The following is a 17,833-nucleotide window of genomic DNA, read 5'->3' on the forward strand; positions in this document are numbered from 1 at the left end:
TCTTGGGTGCATTGGAGGAGGAAGGGTTAAAGAGCCAGTGACTTGCCAGGGCCATGTGACTTCACAGCTTAGTCCTGCCCCGTCTGCCCCAGCCTCTCTGAGGTCAGTGCTCGGTACTTCCTCAGGATAGAAAGCCCCGTACTGCCCTCACACACGACTGAGGAAGCTTCTGAGCCGCTTCTGAGGAAAGGGGCAGGTGGTCCAGCCAGGCTGAGCCCACGGTCCAGACCAAGGCCCAGTCTGGAAGGGAGTGGTCCACTTGTGGGACCCCCTGGGGAGGGCTTTAAACCGCCCTCCACGACTGCCCTTCACCAGACAGGGGCGTTCCATGGTCCCAGCACCTTCCTGCAGCCTCACATCTCACCTCTTCTCTGGAGGAAGAGCCAGGGACTGGCCTTTTTGGGGAAGTGAAAGCAGATCAGGCATGAGAAAGGGCTGATGATTGGTAGAGGGACAGCAGAGTCCTTAGTGGGCACAAAGCCCTGGCTCCAGTCCCGCTCCGCAGGGGAGGCGTGGGACCTGGGCAGGTCTCTTCACTCCCGTGCCTCAGTGTCTCACCTGCCTGCCCCTCCGCCTGTGACCATGCCGTGCACGCTGGCCGACGGTGGTGTCAGAAGTGTCTCATCTCATGTGTAAGACAAACTGAACTAGTATGATCTTCAGGTGCCTGTGCTCAGGTGCTGGGCGGGCACAGAGGGGATCATGGCCGGCCAGAGGGGTCTTTAAGGTGTTGCTTCACGGGAAGGATCCTAGCCTGGGGCAGTGGGTTGAATGGGAGATAGACCGGGGAGCCAGAAGAAAGGCCAGGACCAGAGCACAGAGCACAGGCAAGGCCAGCAGGGGCTTTGCAGCAGGAAGGTGTGAGGAATGGCTGCCCCTGCTACCCCCAGGCCCTCGGAGCTTGTAGGGAGCAGCCTTGTTGTATGGGGGGGCGTGGAGGGGATGGGAGTTGGGTGGGAACCTGGGTTAGATTGCCAGAAACGGGATTGGAAGGGATTTAGAGGGACATTTCATTCTTCAGCCTTTGGGTAAAATTCAGAACCCAGAGACCTCTGAAGGGCTTCACTGGATCCCTGGACCCCCTGAAATTTGTCCAAGATATTTTGGATGTAAGGCTCATGCATTTTCCAAGGGTCCATCTGCCCCTGCTGGGTAGCTGGTTCTGCCACCTGTCCCCCAGCCTTGTTCTCGCGGGTGGTTTGCTGGTCTTGCCCCCTCTGGGTCAGCGTGTCTGATTCCCATGCCCCTCTCTACCCTGCCTCCGACTTCAGCCCGTTCCCAGGTCCACCTGCCGCAGGTGAGATAAGGACTTTATGGCAGCGGGCTGGAGAGTCTCCTCCTCACCCTCTCCCAGCTGTTACCCAGCAAAGCACCTTGGGGAGGGTGGGGCAGCCCACTTCCGGTGCGGGGGAGGGGAAGGGAGAAGGAAGTTGGTCTGAACCCGCCTCTTTCTCTCTTAGTCTCCCTCCTTCCTGGTCCCCTCCTGCCCCTTTCCTCCCACCTGGCTCCCCGGCGCAGTGTCCTGAGCTCCGTGTGCTTCCTGGCCGCCAGGGCCTGGCCCGCAGGGAGCCTGGGGTTCGTCCCCGGTGCTCTTCCTGCCAAGCCCGGGCTCTGCTAGTGGTAGTTTCGGTTGCGACATAGTCCAGGTTCCCAGGCAGGAGCCGCTGGGCCTGGCTGCTTTGCTGCTTTCCACTGAGGAGGTGGTGGAAGGTGTCGCCGGCTTCGGCTGAGTAAGGGTGGCTGGCGGAGCGCCCCCGCCCTGGGCCTGGCTCTTCCCGGCCTCTGTACTTTGCCCTCACTGCCTGACAGGTTCTGCCGTGGATGGAAGCTGCTGGAGGTGCTTGTCCCTCTCTCCAGCCGGGTATGTGTTCCTCTGGTGTGGTTTTTGCTCTGGGATTGCCCTTCCCTCTCCTTTCCCTCCCACCCCGACGGGCTCTTTGAAGGATTGCTGGATGGAGCCGGCCCCTAGCACTGATAAAACTCACGGGGAGGGTGAGGAGGCTTTGGCCAGGAGAGGAAGAGCAACGACCAACAGAGTCTCCCCTGAGATGGAGCGAGAGGAAGGGGTGGTGACAGCAGAGGCCGGGCGGGCTCACGGGGACTAGTGAGGGGGACTGCCATCTGGGGGGGTCGCCCCGGGCTAGTGCCGAGGGACACTGTTCTCCCTCCACTCCGCAGCGCCCGGGCTCACTCTGCCCTGGCAGGGAGTGCCCGCTTGTCACCCTCCCAGTTTGGTCCCTTCCCGGGAAGCCTCGGGACGTTGAATGCGAGCCCCACAGCGGAGCTTTCCGGGGAAGCGCCGGCGGTAGGAGCCTCCAGTCTTAGGGAAGGGCCCTGCCCACCTGAGTCAGCGCCCGGCCTCTCGGGGCGGAGGCTGTCTTCTGGGCAAGCCTGGTGCCGCCTGGGCCGGGCTGGGCTCCCAGGCGGAAGGCCCAGGGATGGAAGGCCCCTGTCCTTTTAGCCCCGCGTCCTGTGTCCCCTTCTCCCTCTGCGGAGGCCCTGCCGCTGTTTAGGCCCCCCCTGAGCCGCCTGCTGGCGGTCTGCCATTTGGTGCCAAGTATGGCCTCGAAGGGTGGCTCCCGTGTTCTGTCTGAAGGCTGTCTGAGCGCCATGGGGTCTGCTGTCAACCAGCGTCCTCAGACCATGGGGGTCCCCGGGCTGTGCTGTCAGCCACAGCGTTAGCAATGCCCGGTGCTCCTTGTCTTACTGTGAGCAGGAGGGAGAGCTGGCTGGAGCCAGATCCAATTTGGTTGGCCCGCAGGGCAGCTGGTCCTCAGCCATCCACCCTGTTAGTGAGATGTGGTCCAGGCGGAATGGACAGAACCAGGGAAGGGACTATCTTACCTCTACGCTGGCCTTCTAGGCCCAAGAAACAGTTTTCTACCGGAGATTTCTCACGTGTCCCCGTGGGCCCTCCTCACCCTGTCCCACTCCCCTCTTCGGGGGACATAGGCCAGCTTAGAAGAGGCCAAGAGGTTAGGAGAAGAGCTACATGCTTTGCGTCCCGAGAGTTGGGTGGTTCAGTCCTGAAAGGGGAGTGGTGACGGGACGGGGGATCAGCAAGCACATGCCAGTGCTCTCTGCGTCTCTGCGACCTAGACCGGCAGAATCTTTGCTCTTACTGCCCTGGATACCAGCTTGGAACCGACCCTTCCCAGCTGCCCTGCCCAGTCCCTCCTGCGAAGAGCAGAGGGGGCCGGTGTCGGCCGGCAGCAGGAGTCAGAGGGGATGGCGGCCAGCGCTCAGCCGTGACCTCTTTCCAGCAGGGAGGACCAGAGTGTCTCTTTCCAGCCCCATCGGGCTGAGCCAGCTCAGGAGGACTCTACGCAGATGCCCAAGTCTTGTTGACAAGGAGGCTCTGGCTTTGAGAACAGTGGTATTTGGACTAAACATAATGGCAGTAATAGTTGCCCTTTCCTGATTGTTGTGTAAAGCACTGTGTGTGTGTCCTCTTACCTGCCCATGGGAAGTAGGGAACAGTGTGTGCCACTTTCCGGACACGGGAGCTGATGCAGCAGGTGGTGGGTGGAAGCGAGTGATATGGGACAGAGCTCTTCGACATCTCAGGACTATCTCCGACACAGGGGCGGGGTCACCCCATACCACTCACCTTTTGGATGCTTTGCTTCCCCTGTAATAATCTCTTCTCCCTCTGAAGGATGGTGTGGATGGTAATAAATTAGCAAGTGGCAGATTTGGGATTTGAACCCCGGCACTTGGTCTCTGGTCCTATACTCTTAAGCCCCTCTTGCCACAGTTGTTCCTTGAAGTCCATCCAGCATGCAGCTCAGCGTGGCAGGAGGTGCTGTCCTGCGATGCCATGCAGACCAGCCTCGGGGGCTAGAAACACCAAGAGGCATGGGCACACGACAGGCAGCAACATCCCTGATATTTGGCTTCAGAGGGGCAGAGGGCCAAATGCTCAGGTAGATGTTAAACCCCTATTCTAATTCTGAGGCTTGGAGACTGCCGGGTCATATCCTCAGAAAAGAGGGGCGTGGTGAGAGCTCCGGGGGTGAAGTGGAGGCTGCCAGGGAACTTTCCACCGTCTTCCAGAGGGACCGTGAGAGGACCGGGAGTTGGGGCAGAGGAAGGGCCCTGGCAGCGGTCTGGCAGCACCTGCGGGGAGGTGGGCGAGAAGAAGTAGGCCATGGCGGCCAGGCCAGCAGGACCCTGTTGAATAGGACTTGGAGTGCCCTTTGGCAGACAGAGCAAGTACCAGTGGAGCCTGGAAATGGCCTTCTCTCCGAGGGGTAAAACCTTAGAGCTCCTTTTGGAGGGAAAAAACAAGTATTTGAAAATCTACGGGTCTAGCAAATGCTGTTTGAGGACCAACCAGCTTAAGTGAGCTGCAGGTGTCTGGACGCCAGAGAGCAAGAGGCTTGGGGGAGGGGACACCGCAGAGCTTGGGGGAGTTGGACTTGCAGCACAGAGAGGTGCCCTGAAAGGCCAAGGGGTGAGCAGGGACTCTGCTGACAAGCCAGCAGCCGCTCCTTCCACAGGAAATCTTTTCTCCTCAAAGGTTCAACCCGCCCAGCCGGTGTGGCTCAGAGGATAGAGCATCAGCCTGCGGACTGAAGGCTCCCAGGTTGATTCCAACCAAGGGCACATGCCCGATCCCCAGTAGAAGGTGTGCAGGAGGCAGCTGATCCATGATTCTCCCTCATCATTGATGCTTCTATCTCCCTCTTGCTTCCTCTCTGAAATCAATAAAATTACATTTTAAAAAATATTTTATTGATTTTTTTACAGAGAGGAAGAGAGAGGGATAGAGAGCTAGAAACATCGATGAGAGAATCATCGACCAGCTGCCTCTTGCACACCCCCCACTGGGGATGTGCCCACAACTAGGGTACATGCCCTTGACCGGAATCGAACCTGGGACTTTTCAGTCCGCAGGCCGACTCTCTATCCACTGAGCCAAACCGGTTCCGGCAAAATTACATTTTTTAAAAAGGTTCGACCCATGTGCTTCTGGGATCTGAGTCACCCCAAACCAGCCAGCAGCCACTGTGCGGAAAGGAAAGTCCTCCATTGACACACGGAGACGGGAAACACCCGCACAGATACTTTGTGTTGTTGTTTTTCTGCCTCAAAAGCGTCTGGTGGGGGAGCTCGGGAACCCTGGACAGTTCCTTGGTGGTAGGAGTCATGCCTCTCCTCTGTGGTTTCTGTGGGCTTGCCTCACTCAGCCAGAGGGGCTGTGAGAGGAAGAGCTTTGACTCACGCTGTCACCCTGCTCCCCTCCAGCCTATCTCCGGAATTTCCCACGGCAGCTGGATGGGTCTGGGATGGGCTCTGGCAGCAGCTCTGTCCCATGTGCTGGAGTGATGGTGTCGTGTGTTCTTTGAGAGATAAATCAGGACTCTAGACAAGACTCGGACCAGACTCTTAACAGTTTTACTGAGATATAATTCTCATGCCATACAGGTCACCCATTAAAGTGTACAGCTAAGAGCTATGCATCTCTCTCCACAACCTCCCCTCCCTCTTCTGCCCTCAGCCCTCCACGAATCTGCCACCCGTCTCCGTGGATTGCCTGTTCTGGACCGTTCATAGAAACGGAATCATACAATATGTGTGACTGGCTTCGTTCACGCAGCACCATGTTTTCAAAGTCCATTCGTGGTGTTGCATGTGCCAGAACACTTTAAGTTGCCAGTGACTGTTGCGCGGTGTGGATCTGCCACAGTATCTGTTCCCCAGTTGATGGACATCTGGGTCATTCCCACTGTCTGGCTGTGATGCATACGGATGTTTTGAATGAACACGCATAGAAGGTTTTTGTGTGGACATACATTTCCTCTTCTCTCGGGTCTGTAGCTACAAGTGGGATTGCTGTGTCGCGGTATTCTGTGTGCAGTTAGCCCTTTGAGGAGTACACAGGTCTTCGATGGCCTCCTCTGGACCATACCCTTTTGGAGTGAGGTTTCTGTTCCTGGTCAGTGCTGTTATTTCTGCCTCCTCACACCCTTTGAGCAATGGGGGGGCTAAGAAGGGCAGACGGTTACCTTGCTCATTGAGTTAATTCATTGCATAAGGATTCATTGGGCACCTGCCATAACCCTGCCTGTCTAGTTGCTGGGATGTATCAGTGAGTACATGGGTCTTCTTGAACTTCACTCCATCGGGATAGACAGCTGATCCCTGCAAAGGGAGAATAGGAAAGTGAGTGCATTGAAGTGATCTGCTGCTGCTGCTCTGAGATGCAGCCCTCTCCCGGGGGAACGGGCACCAGGGCGAATGTGGGGAACTAGCAGGCAGGGTGCTTACCGGGGCGCTGTCTCTGCCTGCAGCCCACCTTGGGACACCTCGACTCGAAGCCCAGCAGTAAGTCCAACATGCTGCGGGGCCGCAACTCAGCCACCTCTGCTGACGAGCAGCCCCACATTGGCAACTATCGGCTCCTCAAGACCATCGGCAAGGGCAACTTCGCCAAAGTGAAGCTGGCGCGGCACATCCTGACCGGGAAGGAGGTGAGCGCGGGGGGAGGGGGGGGGGGACACGTGGCACCTCCCGCCGTTGGCACCCCCGTCGGTAGCGTGGGACTGCTTCCACAGCCACCCTCTCCTTTACCAGACAGAGTGTGATCTGAACACAGGAGTGCCAGGAGGGATGGGGCAGAAGGAGGTGGAAATAGTAGGAGGAAGTGGCTTGAGTCCTGGGTCTACCGGGTTTAGTTTGGTCAAAGAGGTAACCTTGGGCTTTTGTCTCATGTTCAGGTCGCTGTGAAGATCATTGACAAGACTCAGCTGAACTCCTCCAGCCTCCAGAAAGTAAGCAGACAGCCCTCCCTTTCCCACCCTCTCGGCAGGGTCAGTGATCTGCTGACCCCATGGGGATCTCTGGGATCCCTGGTTGAGACTCCGGTCCTCTCACGGTTCCTCTGATGACTGTGCTGTCTGTAGGGTTTTGGCTGGTCCTCTGGGCTGACTCCCGACGGGGCTCCCTGGCCACGGGCACTCTGACACAGCCTCGCTGGCCCCTCCCAGCCACTTGGCCTACTATCTGACCTACTTCTGCACCTTGTTATCTTTTGGCCTTTGGCCAGCCCTACGCAAAACTACTAGTTGTAGCCATCACTAGAAACGCATTCCAGACCTGGGTGATGGAGGTGGGTCCCTCTGGAGGCACAGGGACAGAGGAGATGGGAGCCTGCCCCGGACTCTGCCAGCTGCGTGGAGAGGGGGCATTGGAGACGGGCTTTCAATCCACACTGTTTCACACTGTGACAGGGAGGGCAGCGACGGGCAAGCACTCAGCTCTCCTTCCCACTTGGCTCCTCTTGGCTAGAAGCGCAGGGTCATGCGCCAGAGTCTGGTTCGGTGAGGCTGGGCTTCGCCTTCCCTCCTGACTCACCGCGGGAACCATGGTCTCACTTAGCTGGTGGGGAACCCTCCAGATGGCCCCCCTGCTTGAGAAACGACGAGGCGCTGGTGGAGGCGGGACAGGAGACTGCGCTGGCAGAGGGGGGCAGTGTGCTAGTGACCATTGGCGCAGAACCGGAAGCTGCCCTCTCCCTCCATCCGGGGCTCCGGCAGGAGGAGGAGGAGGAAATCTCCATCCGGCTCCCAAAGCTGCCCCTTCAGGTCACTCCATTCCCTTTGTGTCCTCGTATCCAGCTGACCGGGTTCCGCTTCTGACCTGGACTGACCCGGTGCTTCCCACCTCGTGGCAGGAGCACAGTGTGCCAACCGCGGTGACACTGGGAGGCCGGGGATGAGGAGCCGAGGCCTGTTACTGTCAGAGAAGCGCTCGGATTGGGAGTGTGTGGGTTGAGGTGCCCTGACGTGCTGACAGACAGACAAAACCGGTGTTTTCTTTTTGCTGCCGTGGGATCCCCGCAAGGCTCTCTAGTTCAGAGGGAACGTCGCTGCCACCACGCGGGCTCCTGCGTGGAGCTGTGCAGAGGCAGGGAGCGCGCTCCTCTCGGCTTGTGGGCTCGGACCCGCGGAGCCGGAGCCTGTGCGAGGGCCCTTTGGTCTGTGGAGCAGGCCAGCCTGCCGCCTCCGTGACGGCCAGCGTCCGTGGGCCTCTTACTCCGACCCCTTCCTCCCTGCCTCCTCCTGCCGGGGGTGGGACCCGGAGGCACCAGTGCAGACAGCGTAGCCATCTCCGAAGCCTTTTAGCCGCTCTGTCACCAAGGCCAGTCTGATTCTGGCCAAATCGCTCAGCTTAGATTTTATCCAGCAGTGGCCCTGAAGGACAAACATTGGAGAAGCTAGCCCCTCGGGCTCTAGAGAGCTCCCCCAGGGGCGCCCTCTCCAGCCAGGGCACCCTCGGGGGAAGAGCCCTGGCAGGCGCCTGTGGGCCCCGCTCAGTGCTCTGCCCTGAGGTGGGCTCCGGGACTTTGCCGGCCCGGGAGGGAGGAGAAGCCCGGGCTCTGCCAGAGGAGCCGGTCAGGACCAGGTCCTGGAGCAGGGGGCCCGCCTCACCCCTCACAGCTCCCGGCAGTGCTGGGGATCATTGAAGGGAAACTGTTCACTTCATTTCACAAACCGGACCCCAGCCTCCCCCACCTCCACCCCAGGAAACTAGTGTTGCTCTTGGTGGAGTGGAGAGGCCTGGAGGTTACAGACCGGATGGAGTTCACTCTGGCATCTCTCTGTGTGGAATGTAAGGCGAGGAGTCCCCGGTTCTGTTCCCAGAGAGCGTGAGTGTGTGGAGGTGGATTTGATTAAAGCTGGCATCGGCTGTATATAGGAGTGGCTTCTGTCCCGCCCCAGGGGCCCGGGAGAAAGGCCTGCCCACTGACGCAGGGCCCCCCGACTTCTGTAATCAGGTGACGGCTCCCCCCATCCATTGGACCGAGCTGGGGTCTCTCTTGTCCTGAACTTTCATTCTGAGGATTCATGCTCAGGGGTTCACGGTCCCTCCTGGAGGCACCCAGCCAAAGCCCTCTGCTGTGCGGGGCAGGTTTGGGTGGACTGCGAGGGCGGCCGGCTTGCCCGGGTGCAGAAGCTCAGGGTCCGAGCCATTGGAGCCCAGCTTCCCTCCCGCTGACCCTTCCTCCCCCCGGCCTGTCCTCAGCCTGAGGGCCGGGAGGGGAGGTGCAATCAGCTGTCCTGTTTCTCATCCTTGCCTCTTCTTTTTGGAGAGAGAACCCCACAGTGCCTGTTGGAGGGCTGAGGGGGCAAGCAGAGCAAACACAAGCCCTGTTTTCCTTTCACTTTGCAGCTGTTCCGGGAAGTGAGGATAATGAAGGTTTTGAATCACCCCAACATAGGTGAGAACCAGCTGCCCGCCGTTCTCTCCCCCTCAGGGCTCCACTCGCCACATATGTCCTTCTCCTGGCCTCCTTCGGGGCTGCAGTCCGGGTGCCTCTGGGGAAGCCGCCACAGAGCAGCTCTGCCTGGGCGGTGGCTGCTCGGGAGCAACTGTCCTTGGGAGGGGGGCCTTCCGCCCCAGGTGCCCCAGGCCATGGTGGGGCTCCATATGTGGCTCCTACTTTTTTGACTCACGGCTTGGCCTTTTCTCTTGTAGTTAAGTTGTTTGAAGTGATTGAGACGGAAAAAACTCTCTACCTGGTCATGGAGTATGCCAGTGGAGGTAGGTATGGCACTGCCCCTCCTGCTGTGCGCCCGCTCCGCGGCCCAGCACGCTCTGACCCAGCCTGGCCCGTCTCTCGCAGGGGAGGTGTTCGATTACCTCGTGGCTCACGGCAGGATGAAGGAAAAAGAGGCTCGCGCCAAATTCCGCCAGGTGGGTGTGACCCCCCTGGGGTACGGGTCTGACCTCGGCCTTTTGGGATCTGGCTTACAGGGAGGGGCTGCCTGCCGTAAGGGTCCTTCCGGCTTTGTTATCTGAGTGGCAGCTTAGGATGAGGTCCCCAGGTCACAGCTGTGCCAGCTCTGGCCTCCCCCAGGTGCTCCGGACTAACCCTTCTTCCTTCCTTTCAGATAGTGTCTGCTGTGCAGTACTGCCACCAGAAGTTTATTGTTCACAGAGACTTAAAGGTAGGCATGCTAGCCCTAGCCAGTGTGGCTCAGCGGATAGAGCGTCAACCTGTGGACTGAAGGGCCCCAGGTTTGATGCACATGCCCCGGTTCCCCAGTTGGGGGTGTGCAGGAGGAGGCTGATCCATGATTCTCTCTTCATTGGTGATGTTTCTCTCCCTCTTTCTTGCTTCCTTTCTAAAATCAATAAAAATATATTAAAAACATTAAAAAAAAATAGAAAGGAAAGAAAAGAAAGAAAGAGAAAGAAAGAAAGAAAGAAAGAAAGAAAGAAAGAAAGGCGTGCTCTTCGCCCTGCACCTTTGAGGTAGGGCAGGTTGTTCCCTCCATTCACCGTGACGTGACCGTCAGCCTCAGCATGCCAGGCACCGCCAGCCTCTAATGCGTTGGCGATAATGAGGAAGCCTCAGACTAGACTCAGGCTCCCATCCCAGCCGCGGGCAGAGGCTCTGGGTCACCACCCTCCAGTGCCAGGCAGGGCCGCTCCAGACCCTGCTGGGCCGTCAGACAGCCCAGGCTGACAGGGGAGATGCCGACTGCGTTGGCATAGCTCTGTGCAGAGCGCACGGGCACGGAGAGGTTCGAACGCAAGGCAGATGTGGCCGGGTTAACCTGGGCCTGCGGGAGGCGTTGGCAGCTCGGAGCGTCTGAGCCCTCGGATCCCAGCTCCCCCGGGGCTGCCGCTGAGGCGTGGCCTGCGCTGCCCTCCCAGCCCCGCTGTTCGCGCTGAGGAAGGCCTGCCCGGGGCCGGTGGACGAGTCCTGAGCCCAGGAGGGCGTCCTGTTGGCTTCCCCGTCCCCCCCGCTCCGCCTGCCCAGCGCCTTCGTGGGTCAACGCGGGTCCCTGACGTTTGCATCTTCCTCCAGGCAGAAAACCTGCTCCTGGACGCTGACATGAACATCAAGATCGCAGACTTTGGGTTCAGCAACGAGTTCACCTTTGGGAACAAGCTGGACACGTTCTGCGGGAGCCCCCCGTACGCGGCCCCGGAGCTCTTCCAGGGCAAGAAGTACGACGGGCCCGAGGTGGACGTGTGGAGCCTGGGCGTCATCCTGTACACACTGGTCAGCGGGTCCCTGCCGTTCGATGGACAGAACCTCAAGGTGGAGTGGAGCGCAGGCTGAGATCACTGCTGTTACCCCTCATCCCGCTCTCAGCCTCCAGTCTTCCCGACCTCTCCCCTGGGCCTCCTCCACACGTCCCACCAGCGCGTCAGAGAGGGGCGTGCTGAAGGCAGCAGCTGTCTTCCTCAGCCAGCGCAGTCACTCACTTCTCCAGAGATGGGCCAGTTGTGCGTCCATTCAAGCCCTCAGGGCACTCAGGACGCAGCCACGGCTGGTCAGGGGAGGGTCATGTCCCTGCTCTCTGCCTCCCACTGCATTTCATTTCTGTCTGCCTGGCCAGGCCTAAGCTCTCGGGAGCCCCGATATTAGGTTTCTTCCCTTGGCTTTGGGGTGATTGCCGTTTCCCTCCTGCAGGAACTGCGGGAGCGGGTACTGAGGGGGAAATACCGTATTCCGTTCTACATGTCCACAGACTGTGAAAACCTGCTTAAGAAATTCCTCATTCTCAATCCCAGCAAGAGAGGCACTTTAGAGGTAAGCAGCCGAGGGCCCCGCGGGCCGGAAGGTCCCGGGTTCCCGAGGAACCCTTCACGCTGAGGCTCTTTCCTCTTCATTTATTCCCCAGCAAATCATGAAAGATCGGTGGATGAATGTGGGTCACGAAGATGACGAATTAAAGCCTTACGTGGAGCCGCTCCCTGACTACAAGGACCCCCGGCGGACAGGTGAGGCGAGGCGGGGCCTGAGGTGGAGCTGCCGGGGCCTCGGGACCAGCCATAACTGTATCTCCCTGCGCAGAGCTGATGGTGTCCATGGGTTACACCCGAGAGGAGATCCAGGACTCGCTGGTGGGCCAGCGGTACAACGAGGTGATGGCCACCTACCTGCTCCTCGGCTACAAGAGCTCGGAGGTGTGTGCCCTGCCCTCCCTGGTCCCTTGCTGGCCGTGGCACCCCATGCTTCCGTACCCCACTGAGGGCAGGAGCTCGTGTCTGAGTGGGCGGGCTGCCTCTGCTGATGAGGTTCAGGCCTCAGCTTTGGTGGCCAGAGCCCTCTGGTCTTTCTCTCCCTGGTCTCCGGACATCAGTGAATGATGGGTAGCTGGTGGTCTGGGCTTCCACATGGGTGAGCAGATCGGGCTCTGTCCTGGCTCGACTGGGTCTCAGTCCCTCTGCCTGGGTCAGTTCTGTGTCCACCTAGAAATTTTGTTTCCATGTGTTGGTTTTTGGAACTGCATCTCTGGGCTCTGCACACAAGGGTCCCTGTGTTTTTCTGAGAAAGTCTCGAGTCTGTGCTGCTTCTGCCTGGTGCTTGTGTCTGGATATGTGGAGCTGTGGGCATGTATGTCCATCCTCTCGGCTGCGGAGTCCGTGGGGTCTGGGATGGGAGTCTTGGTCTCCATCTGTGTCCCCACGAGCACTCATGGCCTCTCCACCCCGCTCCCCGGTGGTGCTGGGCTCCCTCTCTTGGTTCTCCCCTTAGCCTGCCCAGGGCGTATACGAAGGTCTGTGTCTGGCTGAGTTCCTGTGGGCGTGTGTACCCCCCTCTGAGGTGGGGTCTTTGTGGAGGTGGTGGTGTGCTGTTGGGGTCTGTGTCGGCACCTGTTTCCACAGCGTTCAGTTGCACGTTGGTCTTGCAGGGCCTGGTCATAGGAGCGCCGGGGGGATTGTGGATCTCGGCCCAACTTCTCCCCCTTTCTGTTCTTGCAGCAGGAAGGCGATGCCATCACCTTGAAGCCCAGGCCTTCAGCGGATATGACCAACAGCAGTGCTCCTTCCCCGTCCCACAAGGTACAGCGGAGCGTCTCGGCCAACCCCAAGCAGCGGCGCTTCAGCGACCAGGGTGAGCGCTTCGGGGAGTGCAGGCGGGGGCTCGCCCCTCTGCTGAGAGGTCACAAGGTCCCGGACTTTGGGTGACATAGCTGAGTTTTACTCCCCATTCAGCCACTTATTAGTAGCATGACCTGGGCAGGTCCCTTCCCTCAGCCTCTGGGAGGTGGTGTTGCTGATTGCCGGCAAGACTGTAGGAGAGCAGGCGTCGGGTGGGCACTCTCTGGGCCCTGTCCTTACCCGTTCCCACTGTCACTCTGGTCCAGCAGCTGGTCCTGCCATTCCCACCTCAAACTCCTACTCTAAGAAGACTCAGAGTAACAACGCGGAAAACAAGCGGCCTGAGGAGGACCGGGAGTCCGGGCGGAAGGCCAGCAGCACAGCCAAAGTGCCTGCCAGCCCCCTGCCCGGCCTCGAGAGGAAGAAGACCACCCCCACCCCCTCCACGGTGAGCCACGCTGCTGGTCCTCCCATCTCCTCCTCCTCCTCTCCCCTCCCACCCCTCGGCCTGTCCTCTCCGGGCAGCTCTCAGTCCACCTGACCCCTCCTCCGGGACGCGTTTGCTAATTAGAAAGCCTAGCCCCACAGGAAAGAAGCCGGTTTCCCGGCCCGGGCCTGCTCTTGGGGAGGAGGGGGAAGGGGCGCTGTGACCCTGCCAGTAAGACACTGGCTCTCTTGCCGAAACCGGTTTGGCTCAATGGATAGAGTGTCGGCTTGGGGACTGAAGGGTCCCGGGTTCAATTCCGGTCAAGGGCATGTACCTTGGTTGCGGGCATATCCCCAGTAGGGGGTGTGCAGGAGGCAGCTGATCGATGACTCTCTCTCATCGATGTTTCTAACTCTCTATTTCTCTCCCTTCCTCTCTGTACAAAATCAATGAAATATATTAAAAAGGAAAAAAAGACACTGGCTCTCTAACACAGCCTCGTTCTCCCCCACAGAACAGCATCCTCTCCACCAGCACAAACCGAAGCAGGAATTCCCCGCTTTTGGAGCGGGCCAGCCTCGGCCAGGCCTCCATCCAGAACGGCAAGGACAGGTGAGAGGCCTGGGCCAGCAGTGACTGTCGGCAGCACACTCCCCTCCCTGCTCCCTGGAGTTCGTCCGCTCTGTCTGGTCCAGCTTTCCACACCCCAGACCTCCTCCCTCCCCTCCCCCTTTCCCTGTGCCCCTGCCACCGCTCCTTGCAGTGTACCACGTGTGACTCCCTGGTCATCTCGGCTGCCAGCCAGGCCACGGCAACCCGCTCCTCTAGGCATCAGTGCTGAGGCCTGATCTGGGCCCCAGGTGCAGGCAGGGTAGAACTGAGGCCCACTGCGGGGTCTGCACACAGAGTGACCCCGCTGTGCCCCGAGAGCTGAGTTCCCCGCCCCTGGACCATCAGCATCTCTTGTGCGTTCCTGACTCCGCCTCTTCGGAGCCCATTGAAACTCCCCTTGGCAACGCCCTGCTCCTTCTGGAGAGGAAGCGTCCTGTTCTCAGAATTCCTAGGAGACGGGGTGGCTGGAGGCAGCTGCCTCCTGTTGGCTTTCCTGCACTTCTGGTTTCCTCCCAGCCCCGGGCCACCGGGCCTCCCTCACCCGGCCCTCTGCTCCCAGCTCTGCCTTCCTCAGCGCCGACCGGTGTCCGCTGCTGCTCCCCGGGCTGACCTCATCCTGCCGAGCTCCCAGCCCCGGCGCCTCCTGCTGCCCTTGCTCCTAACCCAGCCTCCTGCACGCCCACCCCTAACCCAGGCCTTTCCGCTGCTTTTGTCTCCTAGCCTAACCATGCCAGGGTCCCGGGCCTCCACGGCTTCTGCTTCTGCCGCAGTGTCCGCGGCCCGACCCCGCCAGCACCAGAAATCCATGTCGGCCTCCGTGCACCCCAACAAGGCCACTGGGCTGCCCCCCACGGACAGTAACTGTGAGGTGCCGCGGCCCAGGCAAGTGTGCTGGGGCAGCTGGTGACCTGCCGCCCCCAACAACTTCTTCCCACCTGCTCCTGCTCTGTTCTTGTCATCTCAGCCACAAGAAATGGCTTTGTCCCCTGCAGCCAGGAAGTAGAAGGAACAAAAAATGGCTTAATGCCCCCTCTTTTCCTCCAGCCTCCCCTCAGAGCAGATAGCCCGAAGCCGCCCCGAGGCTCCAGAAGGAAGCCTTTTGGTTCTGAACCTTCCTGGACAGTCAGCATCACAGGGACTCACCCGTGAGGGTTGGTCAACATTGTCCCCTCGAGGTTCCAGTCTGCCCAGCTCCCAGGGAGCCGCATCTCCAGCTGTACCGCCCTCCACACACGTATCCCTCCTCGCCTCGCTCCCTCCCCAAACCATCTCCCACCGCACCTAGATGTCCTCCTCACCAGTGTCCTCAGTGGTCACACCCCTCCTCCTGTGTCCTCTGTGATGGCTGCCTCTGCCCTCGCATCGTCCTTCCCTGCTCCCACCAGGGCTCCAGGTGCTCGGCGGGATGGCCCCCGGGCCCTGATGCGTTTCCCCTCCCCCACCTCTCTCCCACAGCACAGCCCCCCAGCGTGTCCCCGTCACGTCCCCCTCCGCCCACAACATCAGCAGCAGCGGAGGAGCCCCCGACCGAACTAACTTCCCCCGCGGAGTGTCCAGCCGGAGCACCTTCCACGCTGGGCAGCTCCGGCAAGTGCGGGACCAGCAGAACCTGCCCTACGGAGTAACGCCCGCCTCCCCCTCTGGCAACAGCCAAGGACGGCGGGGGGCTTCGGGGAGCATTTTCAGCAAGTTCACCTCCAAGTTCGTACGAAGGTGAGAAGGGGCCTTGAGGTGGCAGAGTGTGAGGCCAGGCCTTCCTGCCTGCCTGCGGGTGGGATGGGGGACCTGGCTCTGGGCTTGGGTCTGGGGTTAAGAGAGGCTTCTGGAAGCCTACAAAATTGGGTCTTTGTCCACAGCTCAGGTGCCCAAACCCTCCTAGTCCCTCTCAGGTCTCCCCAACTCCTTATACATGCACCTCATTCTCTGGCCTGAGCAGATGGCCCATGCTGAAGCCGCCTCCTCTCTAGGAGAGTGTGAACTCAGATGCTAAAATAAAAGCCCCCTCTTCTCCTGGGTTCCCATGGAAACTTATATTTGGTGACGCAGCTGCAAAGTCATGAGACCTGAGCCAGGCTGGGCCAGCAAGGAGTTTTTCCTGGTCTCCCGACTTGCCCCCTCTGACCTCCTTTCCCCGAGCCCAGGGGGTTGGTTGGGTCTCGCTGCAGCCACTCCCTCTGCTGCAGCCATGCTCTCGGCTCCGGGCTGCAGGGTGAAGGCCATAAGGGCAGCAGCTGGTGGGGGCCCAGGCGGCCTCCTCCCTCGCAGCCTGCTGCGCTGACTTTCTTGTGTGGGAACCAGGGTGGGGAGTCTCTTCATGAAGTTTCCCACACCTGGCTCCCACCACCCCAAAGGGGCAGTTTTGATTCTTGAGGTGCACCCAGGACTCTGGCTTCGGGATAGTCCCTGTCTCTGCCCCGTCCTTCCTCTGCCACCTCAGTGCAGCTCAGGAAGCAGCAGGAGGCCGGCGAGAGCAGGCAGCCTGCCCTTCCCTTGCACTGCAGCCCGCTCAGCTGGAGTAGGCAAGCGCCCCTCGCCAGCCCTGGAGTCCAGGTGCAGGGCTGCAGGGGGCGCGAGCAGATCCCGTGCCTGGGACTCTAGTCTCGCTGAGCGGCTCTTCCACCAACGGGTGACCCTTGAACCTGTGAAGTCCACCCCTACCTGCTTATCCACATACCGTCTTGTTGTTTTGTTTTTTTATTTCTTTTTTTATTTTGTCTTTTTTTTGTTTGTTTTTTTAGAAATCTGTCTTTCAGGTTTGCCAGAAGGTAGGCGTTGAGCCCAGTGTGTGTGTGTGTCTGTCCTGTGTCCTGTGTCCTCTGTCACTAACTCCCTTTCTGGCTCCTGCTCCCGCTGTCTGCTAACCACATCTGTGTGGCCCTCTGCCATCTTAAAGGGATGAAGACGGCTCGGACTGGGCTGCCACGTGAGGCCTCATCTGTCCACTCGGGGCGGATGGCTGTGGAGATGATGGCCTCTCCCCAAGCCAGGGGCTCTTCTCAGGGAACTCTCCCTTTAAGATTGGCTCCTCCCCCACCCCCACCCCCACCCCTGGGTTTTGGTCTTTGGTCTCAAACATGGGTTTGTGTTCTGGCCCTTGCCCTGTCTGTGCATGCGCTCCCAAGAGGGTCTCCTTGCCGAGGTGGACAGTGCACCTGGGATGGTCTCATTCTGGTCTCCGGGCTTCCCCTTCGCTATCCCTGCAAACCTCTGGGCTCTGTGACCTCCTGCCCCTGTCCCAGGCATGCAGGACTTTGGAGGTACTGCAAGGACTCGGGGTACATGAGTGGGGCACAGCACCCCTCTGGCAGCTCCTGCAGAGCTCGCCCCCCCCCCCCCCCCAGCACACCTGCTGCCTCCAGCAGTATCTGGATGAACCAAGCCGCCTCCCTTCTGGCCTGACACGGCCATGGCCTGTGGCTTCCTAAGAGCCAGGAGCTGGATGTCCTAGGGTCCTGGCAAAGCGGGGAGATCCCCTCCCTCAGACATCTCCCTCCCCAGGCCAGGTCCTGGCTCTGCTACCGCCCCACTCCCCACTCCCAGGCTCTCCTCACCCTCCCTGGAGGCCTGGTGGGCCAGATACCAAATACCAAGCTGAAGACCAAGGCTCCCGAGGCCCTGGGCTGGGACACCTGGTCGGCACGTTGGTGCCGCAGCTGACAGAGGAACAGCCGAGACAGGGTCTTCAGGCTTCCCCTTCCACCTACGAACCCCACCCAGCTCTTCACTGCATGGTTGGCTGCTGACTCATTGGGGGCCAGCCCTGCAGGCGCCTCCGCCCACAGGGCAGGAGCCAGGTGGGGCCGGAGCGCAGCCAGCTCCTTCCCTCGCACAGCCCGGGCTCCGGGTGCGCAGCGCGCTTGTCTGCATTTGTGTGTCTGATGTCTTTGTGTTCCTTTTACATGTGCTGCTGCTGCTGCTCTCTCTCTCCTCACCCTGCCCTCCTCT

At 60.0% G+C, this 17,833-nt stretch overlaps 1 protein-coding gene across 14 annotated transcripts in view; it reads left to right on the plus strand.

The window, feature by feature from the left end:
• The window catches only part of MARK2 (microtubule affinity regulating kinase 2), a 54,468-nt gene that overhangs the window by 33,480 nt on the left and 3,155 nt on the right, over nt 1-17,833 (plus strand). Inside the window, exons 1-17 of one of the 14 annotated variants that reach the window (XM_084895829.1) lie at nt 1,449-1,861; nt 6,297-6,476; nt 6,723-6,776; nt 9,178-9,226; nt 9,484-9,549; nt 9,632-9,702; nt 9,900-9,956; nt 10,823-11,059; nt 11,435-11,554; nt 11,646-11,745; nt 11,819-11,931; nt 12,730-12,862; nt 13,116-13,297; nt 13,791-13,888; nt 14,609-14,770; nt 15,344-15,601; nt 16,627-16,653. In XM_084895829.1, the coding sequence (XP_084751955.1) occupies nt 6,342-6,476; nt 6,723-6,776; nt 9,178-9,226; nt 9,484-9,549; nt 9,632-9,702; nt 9,900-9,956; nt 10,823-11,059; nt 11,435-11,554; nt 11,646-11,745; nt 11,819-11,931; nt 12,730-12,862; nt 13,116-13,297; nt 13,791-13,888; nt 14,609-14,770; nt 15,344-15,601; nt 16,627-16,653 (1,862 nt within the window). In that variant the 5' untranslated portion in view covers nt 1,449-1,861; nt 6,297-6,341. Of the gene's footprint in view, nt 1-1,448; nt 1,862-6,296; nt 6,477-6,722; nt 6,777-9,177; nt 9,227-9,483; nt 9,550-9,631; nt 9,703-9,899; nt 9,957-10,822; nt 11,060-11,434; nt 11,555-11,645; nt 11,746-11,818; nt 11,932-12,729; nt 12,863-13,115; nt 13,298-13,790; nt 13,889-14,608; nt 14,771-15,343; nt 15,602-16,626; nt 16,654-17,833 lie in introns of those variants that run through there. The other 13 variants (XM_084895824.1, XM_084895817.1, XM_084895825.1 and 10 more) reach the window with 13 other exon arrangements.

Source organism: Pipistrellus hanaki (genome assembly GCF_964339955.1).
Source record: "Pipistrellus hanaki genome assembly, chromosome: 9".
Taxonomy (NCBI): Eukaryota; Metazoa; Chordata; class Mammalia; order Chiroptera; family Vespertilionidae; genus Pipistrellus; species Pipistrellus hanaki.